The 10421-nt window shown below is 50.3% G+C and overlaps 4 protein-coding genes across 4 annotated transcripts; 3 read left to right on the top strand and 1 right to left on the bottom strand.

Annotated features, from left to right (window-relative positions):
• Positions 1 to 208: 208 nt before the first annotated feature.
• Positions 209 to 578, top strand: FIBRA_08814 (uncharacterized protein; the record flags this gene model as incomplete). The annotated part of the gene is made up of 2 exons (XM_012330433.1): positions 209 to 474; positions 533 to 578. The coding sequence occupies 2 exons, from the start codon at positions 209 to 211 to the stop codon at positions 576 to 578; spliced, it is 312 nt and encodes a 103-aa protein (XP_012185823.1).
• A 502-nt stretch (positions 579 to 1080) lies between these two features.
• On the top strand, positions 1081 to 2337 carry FIBRA_08813 (uncharacterized protein; the record flags this gene model as incomplete). Its single annotated transcript, XM_012330432.1, has 5 exons — positions 1081 to 1174; positions 1240 to 1511; positions 1567 to 1645; positions 1712 to 2040; positions 2092 to 2337. The coding sequence occupies 5 exons, from the start codon at positions 1081 to 1083 to the stop codon at positions 2335 to 2337; spliced, it is 1020 nt and encodes a 339-aa protein (XP_012185822.1).
• Positions 2338 to 3034: 697 nt separating this feature from the next.
• FIBRA_08812 (uncharacterized protein) lies at positions 3035 to 3975 on the top strand (the record flags this gene model as incomplete). The annotated part of the gene is made up of 2 exons (XM_012330431.1): positions 3035 to 3693; positions 3747 to 3975. 2 exons carry the CDS (start codon positions 3035 to 3037, stop codon positions 3973 to 3975), a joined length of 888 nt encoding a protein of 295 aa, XP_012185821.1.
• A 2532-nt stretch (positions 3976 to 6507) lies between these two features.
• Positions 6508 to 8998, bottom strand: FIBRA_08811 (uncharacterized protein; the record flags this gene model as incomplete). Its single annotated transcript, XM_012330430.1, has 13 exons — positions 6508 to 6557; positions 6613 to 6657; positions 6714 to 6859; positions 6918 to 7056; positions 7112 to 7218; positions 7271 to 7391; positions 7448 to 7519; positions 7578 to 7616; positions 7678 to 7774; positions 7827 to 8036; positions 8089 to 8128; positions 8179 to 8203; positions 8260 to 8998. The coding sequence occupies 13 exons, from the start codon at positions 8996 to 8998 to the stop codon at positions 6508 to 6510; spliced, it is 1830 nt and encodes a 609-aa protein (XP_012185820.1).
• Between the last annotated feature and the right edge of the window lie 1423 nt (positions 8999 to 10421).

Genomic DNA, 10421 nt, shown 5'->3' with positions numbered 1-10421 from the left:
TCGCAAGAGTACTAATAGTACTACCACATTACTTCATTGATCGGATCCTCAGACCAGACATCGTGAGACTACCCTTATCTCTGCTCCTGTCAGCGAGAGTAGTTCTAGCTCTCAAAACCCAACCAAGGAGGTACAGTACGTGTTGTATTGCATTTCGTATGCCGCTGTCTGCTCACATGAAACTCATCTAAGGGCTCGTCATCCAGCCATGACCTCTTATCATTACCAGTCTTTGCCTACGGGCAGCAATGCGGCACCAGAGGAGCACGCGGAAGATCTTGAGCGTAAGACTCATGCGAGCGGCGGCTCATACACACTCCTTTGTTGGATCATTTGCGCCCTATGTGTGGTCGCTATCATAGTGGCGTTTCTCAATCTGTCTCTCGTTCTCTCTGTTACAGGTCAGTTTTCAAGGAGCGGCGGCGCAATGGGCCTATCACACCCAGACATATTCGTTGGTCTTCCTCGAGAATTGTATGCCTCTATTGAATCACCTCTTGCTTGGTACTCTCATCAATTTTGTTTGGGACAGACTACCCGATCCGTCGGTCGACTTGTACAGTGATCGTGTGAACTAGCTGTCGTGGTGAGCTGCGTCCTTGTTTGCTATCAGTTAATGTTATGAACCAAGATGTTCTTGAAAATTCAGCATACGTGCGATAGGGATACCAGCATCCGTGGTCTGTTCTGGACTGAGTGTTGATACCAACAAGTTACTGGCTTCAATGAATGTGTCGTTGGGTCTCGATTACCACGCTATCGCTCGCCTCCACCGGCTTTGAAATAGTCCGCCGATTTAACCGAGGGTTCCCAGTACGGCACTTATATGAGCGTACACGCCGAATTGGGCGAGGCGCGCAGTCGTACACCTGTCCTTGCCGCATGATGATGAGGTGCCTGGAGACACATGCTCCCCGTTGGTGTATCTCGCAAAATTTCCCATTTGCATGAGATCTAGGGGTAAGGCGCTTGCAGGGCTGTCAATCTCTTCAATATGCGTACATAACTAGCGTGATAGGCGGGCCGACTGTAGGAGCACTTATTCGGCTGGCAATAACTTCTCTCCACACCGTCACCAGGATGTCTTCGCCATGGGCCACAGACGAGCCCCAAGCTGAGCTCTGGCTTGAACAGTCCATCAATGCGGGCACATATATCGGTGCTGCGGCCTATGGTATGTTCCACAATCCACATCATGTACTTCTCAGCTCATCTGATGCGCCGGGAATCGTATCGTAGGTTTACACGTTGCCTTGTACATCACATGTCTGCGCTCCCTCTCGCTGCGAAGACAGCACTACTGGTACATGTTAACGTTCGTTACCGTGTTGCTTTCACTAGGGACGATCAATATCGTCTGCAACATTCGTTTCAATGAGTTCACCTGGATTGACTATCGTAACTACCCTGGAGGTCCATTCGCATATATTATGGGGCAAGAAACCAATCCCCTTAACATCGCCGGAAATGCGGCTTCGATTATTGCCACATTCTTGGCAGATGGATTACTGGTGCGCACATCAGTCACAAACTCGTTACATTGGAGGATTGACATAGAATCGCCAGCTGTATCGGACTTACATCCTCTGGAACAACAATTGGATGTTGATCGTTATTCCTATACTTATGTATCTGGCTTCCACTGGTGAGTCACTGTCGACGTCTATAAATGTGTACGGATTAACTGAGATAAAATTGTCATTCTGGTTAGTGTTATCTGCATTCTTCGTGTATCAGGCTGCGCGGCCCGACTCTAGCCTATGGGCACAGAATAGCTTCAACTTTGGCTTAGCATACTGGGCCCTCACTATGTCCCTCAACATCATTCTCACTCTGATGCTCGTCGTCCGTCTGTTCATCATCCGCCGCCAAGTCAAGTCCACCCTGGGTGCCGACCACGCCAGGACATATTCGGACATAGCAGCCATGATCATGGAATGCGCGCTTCCGTATGGTGTGATCAGTTTTATCTTCATCGTTCTGTATGGCATACAGAACACCGGAGAGAATCTGTTCATACCGCTACTCGCACAAGTGCAGGTGCGTGTCTCCAACATCTGGAGACAATATTTTGTTGACTGTTCCTCGTAGTGTATCACCCCAGAGCTTATTATCCTTCGCGTCGCCAAAGGACATGCTTGGACCGGAACCAAAAACATGAGTGGACCGGTGTCCGCTATGAGCTTCACCGATCCGAAGACAACGATGACGACGTCCAGCGATACCACTACTCGTGAGGCGAACTTGAATGACATCTCGATAACCTTCTCGGATGGGTCCAGCTCTCAACTCGAGCGGAAAAATCATCCTTCTGATCCTGCTGTGTCGTTTGCGTAGGTTATGGACCTCTACGTTATCGAGTCAATTTTGTATTGAAATTCATGTACTTCGGGACTGATGCACTGATACGGCGGTATCTGAGATAGCCTAAGTTCCGAGCGAGATACCTGTTGGACTTCATGATGGATGGCGACAAAGGCGGAGAATGGATGAGCACAGCCAACATCGTTGCATCGCCCAATCACGGGAACATGGCGTATTCGGTATTCCCTAATGAGTGCTACTTCTTCCGTGGCAGGTTTGATTGTTCGTCAGAAGGCTAGTCAGAAGGCTGGCGAACGTACCCGTATTGGTTCGGCGACTCGGAGCTACAATATCCACAGTCAAAACGAGCCATACGTACGCTACTGGGTTCCATGTACGCTCGGTCGGCTTTGGCCATGCATGCAGGGCACACAATAGAGCTTGTACCGCAAGTTTGCAATAAGTAGGGAAAACTTGATATCTGCTCCGGATTGCGGGAGCATTCCCATGGCATCGCCCGATGCTGCGTAGTCGGCAGATTTAACCCCGCGCACGATTGCAATACATCGTGTAAACGGAGGCCCACAGGACAGCTACTATCAGCCATTGTTCTTGGAGTCCTTAGGAGGTGTGTCCAATGCCCACATGTACTTTGGAAACGGGTTATAGATAACTCGGTCGATGGTGTTGCAGAGCCCGTCTTGGTTACTCTCGACACTGCATCGCTCCCATGACCACCGCCCACACGACTGAGGGCACGATCCCGTTCCATGTCGACGGAAGCGTCTGTCAAACCTGGTACAGGGTGTTCGGAGACATCTCTGACCGGACGCGCACACCTCTCGTCACTCTGCACGGCGGCCCCGGACTCGCACATGACTATCTCACCCCCCTTGCCGACCTTGCAACACAAGCATCCATCCCAGTGATCGTGTACGACCAAATCGGCGGCGGACGCTCGACGTACTTTCCGGAAAAGCCGCTCTCGTTCTGGACGATCGATCTTTTCATCGACGAGCTCGTCAACCTCCTCAAGTACTTTGGCATCGAGGATAACTTCGACTTGCTCGGCCACTCGTGGGGCGGGCAGATGGGTGCCGAGTTTGAGATCAGACGACAACCTGCGGGTCTGCGGCGGCTCATCCTGACGAACTCGTTGGCGTCTACGAAAATGTGGGGGGAGTCGGTGAAGCAGTTGCTTGCAGAAATGCCGCAATGGGTCCGGGACGGGATGGCAGCAGGGTGGGCAAATCCAAAGGTCCTGGGTCCAGCCATGTTTGAATTCCAGGCGAAGCACGGGTGCACCGTGCAGCCACCACCGATCGAGTTCTGGGGACCACTGAAGCGAGTCTTCAGCGATGACTACACTCCTACGGTAGAAAGGGCAATGTGAGAAGCTCAATCAAATATACCGACGTGTGTATTAATACTGCATGTGTCAGGTTCTCCCAGGAACTGAAGGACTGGTCTATCCTGGACAAGCTCCATCTCATCCGCCAACCCACGCTCGTATTACACGGTCGCGCAGATGTTGCGCAAGATTTTATTGTCAGGCCGTTTTTTGAAAAGATACCGAAAGTCAAGTGGCGTACTTTCGAGCTGTCCAGCCACACGCCCATGCTGGAGGAACGCGAGAGTTATATCAAAGAAGTCTTGGCATTCCTAGAGTAGCTAGGAGACCTCAGGACACAAAGCTCAGGACTTGCTGTCCAGTCTGTGCATTTTAGCAGTTGAAATAGAGGTGCAATGGATGGTGGGATAATAACAAAGATATCAGACATGTGGCACTGCCTGCCTGAAGTATCGGTGCTTCGTAATGTGTTCAAATATTACGTCGGAACAGTCTGACACTTGCCTGTATAAGTAAATCTCACGATAGCTTTGCTTCCGTTCTCCGGTCTGATGAACGATTGAGGAGACAGAGATAGGCGTATATCCGGAGATAGCTGTGCAGACAGTGCAGTTCTAGTCGAGTTCTAGTCCATATAATTGGATGGGAAAAATGAGCGCGCGGCGCTTGTTTTCGTGGCCACCGCTAGACCGGTCCCAGACGCTCTATTCAAACACCTTCACTTTCGTCCTATTCTATCTTTCGTTGTATACCGTCGCAGAAATCGAACTAGCGAAGGAATGTTCAAGCACTTAAATCGCCAATTGCAGGCTCGCTGCGAGGTTCCGGTCATTTGCCTGGTCATTGGGGGCATCGCCCTCGTAATATCGATCGCTGTGCATATTGCAAACTTTGCCGTTATTCTGCGACTTTCTCGGAGAGACAGTAAGCTCAAATCATCTCTTGGTAGGAGCGTATACAGACGATACACCATGAGCAGGTTTTGATATCGCCACAAGAGCAGATTTCCCCGACTTGCATGCTGAACCCGCAGCGCTAACGGTCGTGCACGCGAGTCAATATAGTCTGCACGCTGATGACGAATGGACGTCGTCTATACCTGTTGGGGGAGGATTCTTGCGGAAGCCGAATACACACGACTACTTCGCAGTATCCATGTTCCACCAGCTGCACTGCCTGAACAACTTGCGGAGGTTCATCGCTGCGGGCCACAATCTATCTTTTGTCGAAACGGGCCATGCAGACCACTGTCTCAAGTACTTGCGGCAGATGATTCTCTGTCACTCAGATATTACGACCGAACCTGTGAAGATTATACAAGATTTCGATGGAGTGACGTGGATACGAGGGGCGACGGGGATCGGGATAACTCACCAGTGCAGAGATTGGGAACGCGTTAGGGAGTATGCAGAGAGGAATTACGAGGGGTGGAAATGGAAAGCATAAGACGCAAGAGCCAGGTCGCGATATCGCATTTACAGCTGTCTCCGCTTGAACCCTCACAAGCTCGATTGAGCTTACGAGAGCGGCAAGGGATACCATGCCGATGCAACCAATACTGGAACTCGACATGCTCTAGACGACAACCTCCTTCGATGTCTTATAATCACCACTCATGACGATGATTGGTTTAGATAGTTGCAATCGAGAGGTGTGTAGGTTATGTACATGACGACATTCAGCGCGGGTGAATTCGACACGATGGATTCATCACGCACCAAGCATGAAGTGCTACTAGTAGACAATGACCAGTGCTTCCGCTAACCCGCACAACTCTTCGTCTTTTATCCAGCGAGAAGAGAGATACTGCAAGTCCAACGTCAACAGAGCATTAAAACCCGTTGACTAGGAGGTATACTCGCGTCAAGTCGGAAAGACATACCTGAGCACAACTCTTCTACAACAGCGTAGAAAGCCGAATTCCAAGGCTCGGCTTAGAACTAGCAGATACTCCTCCCTGAGAACTGCGTCCGACGCTGACCGTATGGTATCAACGGCTATTTGACCCATGTCATGTCCAGGTAAGTCGATGCGATGCAACAGAGTGGCAAAGTCGCTGCAAGTAGCAGCTGACGAGAGTCAAGTTTCGATATAGATGCTTGACAAGGCCGCTTCAGGGACCTCCCGAGGACTACAGTCCATTCGCCTCCAGTGATGTATGAACGACGGAGCATGTGCACCGGCCCACAGTCGGCATCTTCGCCATAGTCGGAGTTGCGGAGTCAGTGAGAGAATGCGATCCAACGTCATGCCCGCTGCTAGACACTCTAATGTAGAAAGTGTATTGGCCAGAAAATTGTCCCAGGCAGGGACCATTGAACAAGCAAGTGGCGTCAAATATTCCGGGTTCCTCTGAGGTCATGGTTGTATCTTCAGATCTCCGGGTTCTCTCGTTCAGGAATACAAGTATTCGAGTCAATCCTGGAGGCACTTGTGCGAAGCATCATAGTCTACTTCACGGTACCCATGGTCATCAAGCTCTACGTATGCAAGTGTTCTAGATTGCTGATAAGGGCATGCAGGCGTCGCAGCTATGTACTGCGGCTGGACTAACTTCAAGGACGAAAAGGGTCCTTTCAGCAGGACCTGATCATCTTGTTGTTCGGCGCGTCGTGATCTATGCTAATGCGAGCAAGTTCAGGTAGCCATGTGAGTGCTCTTTCAGTGTGAAACAGACACTGAATAACTGCACATTCACTATCCGCGATATCATCAATAGTGTGCACAGCAAATAGGCCCAGCTTGACTCGCCAATATACCTTAAGCCATTCATGAATCCTCCTCAAAAAGAGTATACATGAGACACAACAGTGACATTTCCATGCCATATGCAGACAGTACGCCAGAGCGCCTCAAGCAGCATAACGCTTGCTGTATATGCCCTCCTGGATAGCTTTGATCTCTGCGACATCAGCAAGATCAGACACGGACTATGAAGCAGCTCTTGAAATGCTCACGGAGCGCAAGATGTTTAGAGTGAAATCGACACATAACCAAGTTTCCTGGACATGAACAGTTGATGACCTCGGAACGCATATGATGAACGGCGAGTACACACCCATCCCAACCCAAAGGTTCGGTACCCCGAGCCATCTCCAAACACCCCGAAGCTCACCCTCCGGGGTCAGCTTCCAAATCGGCGACATCTTGGACGCAATTTCTGGACTAACAAACTTCTTTATGGCAGACTCCGAGCTTTCATAACTAAAAGCATATGAGAAGGGAGACCACCCCAGTTGTGAAAACACACAGAGCAACTCACCCTGTCGCGAGGAGTACAACGTCTGCATCGAGTGAGCTGCCGTTTGCAAACTTCAGTCCAGTCCTGGTAAAACTCTCGATCTCGCTGTCATTTTTTAATTTCACCTCTCCATCAATGATCTTCTGGCATGCTCCCACATCTATATGCGCAAGGAGCGTAAGCAACCCAAACGTGTTGGAGGACATCACTTGTACCTAAGTAATAACCTCCACCACGAAGATAGACTAGATGCATGACACCAGAATCGTCAATACCCATGTTGTACTTGAATCCGACCTTCCGTAGTCCCTGTAGGAGCGCTCTTCGCGAACCACTGCATCAGAGCTATGCCGTCTCTATAAAATTGGGCTTACTTGTCTGCCTCTGCGATTGCGGCAGCAGTTCGTTTGTTTGCCTCTTTCTGGAGCAAGATCGGCATGGAGCTGGACAAACGATCCGCGGCATCTGCAGGTATACCACCCTCGCGATACAATGCTGATTGGGACGGTCGTGAACAAACAGGCGGCTGGAGTACAGGCGCAGCTACGTACTACCAACGCCAAGTCGAGAGCCTTCAGCAGTAGACATTACATAAGTTGAGTTTCTTTGTACAAGTGTAACGTCTGAACAGATGCTTCATCATAGGCTTCCTTCTCCTAGAGAAGCGAATCTGGTACTCACCTACTCCATGGTCTACATAGTCCGCAGCTATGTCGTGAGCTGCCATGGATAAAAGGGTTAGATTGGATGGATTAATACATGGTTTCGGTTATTCGTATACCTGACGTAGCAGATCCTACAACAATCACCTTCTTCCCAAGATGATCTCGAGCTGACCGGTGCTGAGTGGAGTGCAGTATTTGGCCATGGAATTCTTCCTGAGATTTTATGTCAGCTCTCTTCTTGCAGAGATATGTGGGAAGGATGTACCTGTCCGGGGAAGGTTGGAACGTGTGGTACACCTGCATGCCAGCCGATTGCCAATACCACATGGTCAACATGGAAGATGCGCTCGCTCCCGTCCTGCTTGTTAACCTTAACAATCCATTTACCGTCCTTTTGGTCCACGTGTGTTGCTGTCGTTGATGTCCAGACGTTGAGCTCCATCGCTTCGGCGTAGTATTCGAGCCAGCCTGCCAGCTGTCACAAACGTCATCGACGAATGTCTTACAGTGGGGCTATGAGTATTTACCTTCATGGCTGGGGTGAATACCGGCCAAGTTGACGGAAATCTTAACACGATGGTAAGAATAGGACCATCAGTGCATATCTAGTCTCTTACGGAAGGTAAGGCATATGGCAACATGCTGTCCAGCGACAGATTATTATCAAAAAAATCAGCGCGGTTAGCTATACTACTCACCCACAGGATCATGCAGACAGAGCGCCTCGTACCGGTCTCTCCAGTTGTTGCCAACACGATCCTTTCGCTCTACCACCAAAGCCGAAACACCCAAGTACTTCAATCTCGCGGCAACGGCAAGCCCACACTGCCCCCCTCCAATGATAAGAACGGCGGGATCACCATCCACCATCGATCTCTCGCGTTCGCGTTCACTCGTCCACTTGCCGTGGTTAGGCAGTGGATTTCGCAATGACCCCACCTTCTCTGGGAATCCTTTAAGATCCTCGAGGTTCGTGAACATCGTGTATGCCTTCCATGTTCCACTTGACGTTGGCACAAGTCTGAAGATACCGCTCCCAATCCCAACCTCGGTTTCGAAATCAAATGAGCCCACGAGCCACGCCAGGTCAGAATACGGCTGAAGCAGGCTAGCATCTTTGAGCTTGAATGGTGACGGCTTCATAACTGGAAGCTGATCCTCGAGAAACTTCTTGATCTTCACAACGCCATGGAACGTACGAAAGTCCCAAGTAAGCGCGAGTAGATCGCGCCACCAGCCATCTTCAGCGAAGAGACTGACGATACCCACAATGTTGTTTGCAGATATATGCTGCGAGAACGTGTGGATCCATTCTGTCGCGACCGACTGAGCGTCAAGATCAGGTGGAACGGTGGACCCCAGCCTATCCAGCGTCGGCAAGGTAGGCTCCAAGCCATCAGCAAGAGGGGGTACGGGCTGAGTATCGACGGTAGACATGAGGAAGTGTCAGGTAATCCAGTGTGGTCGAACTGGAAACGATAAGGGCGGGGACCTAAGGAAGCAGAGAAGCAAAGGCGTCTCCGAGCCGAACGTCTGGAATAACGGGGAAACATGAGTGCACCGGGATATATGCCGAACAGATTCTGGCAGGTTAAAATGGACTTTGCCGTCCCAAATTTCATACAAGGCCGACGCTGTCCAATTGAAACAAAAAAGACGAACATAAGGCCTGCCTGCTGACAGCTCAGCGACGAATGTGTGCCTTCATCGTCAAGTTCCAGCTTCACGCACGACACGCCGGCACACCCAATGGTTTATATGATTTGCGCGTGTTTCTGCTCCTTCTGAGCGACGGAATGACCTAGAGGTAAAATCAAGCTTGCGCAGTCTCGCAAGTCCTCGAGCTTAGAACTGCCTGCCTTCCACGGGGCAGGGACAAGTCGGAAGGCCGCTCGCAGAATAAATGCATAACGTGGATTACTGATTACCCACAGATATTATTATTACGATGCCCATCACTTTCCAGACATGCGACCAAGCCGAGCTTCGAGATATGTACTTCAAGGTCGGCACGGGGACTGTCAGATGTTCGCCCCGATGAGGCTTGACCCTGAGAACGGAGTGAAGTAGCAGCACATGTCGACGAAGTAACGGGAACAATGGGGCAAGAAACCGGTGAAGAATCGCAAAGCAGGAGAGGCTGAGAACTTCACGAACTTGAAAACTTGAAGATGGGAGGCACTGCCGCCACGCAATGGCTTATACTCTTAACCTAGGGTTAGAACATCCAGAAACAAGCTAAGATTGTCCAGTTAAGTAGCAGCCACTGATAAAGAGCTTATATTATGTCGCTTCCGAGTCTACTTGTCTACAATTATGGACTTCATAATACATGCCCTGCCAGGGAGATACTATAGGTGTCTATAAAGACGTTATCCAGCCCAAATAATATCAGGCTACATAGCGCTTTCCGTATACACCGTGACCAGGCTCCTGGACGGCCTCAGCAGACAAAGTAGCTGTTACATTCACATGTAGCAGAAAGCAGCTGATCCGTCTTCAGTCTAAGTCCTGCGATCGACATCTGTTGTGGCGATTATCATCATAGAATCTTCGACTGATCTCCCTTCAGGAAGTTCTGGTTGCAAAACTTGCACGAGCAGAGCCGCTTTAGGCTCATACACTTCAGTGATTGCACAGACACTTCCGCTAATCGACAAGGCGTCCGCGTGAAATCAACATCGGCGTGCATTTATGACACACAACCTCACCCCTACGGGACGACCCCGGTCAGCTTTCTATCCATCCACGCCTGATAGTCGTCCTCCAAGAACCGCCGCACCTGCACCCAATCTCCACACCGATGCACTGCCCCACTCCCGTTCGTCTGCGGGCCATCGAGAGTCCCGTCCGACAATAC

This window comes from Fibroporia radiculosa (genome assembly GCF_000313525.1).
Source record: "Fibroporia radiculosa TFFH 294 genomic supercontigs, scaffold3290, whole genome shotgun sequence".
Taxonomy (NCBI): domain Eukaryota; kingdom Fungi; phylum Basidiomycota; class Agaricomycetes; order Polyporales; family Fibroporiaceae; genus Fibroporia; species Fibroporia radiculosa.
This window is presented reverse-complemented; position numbering and strand designations above follow the sequence as displayed.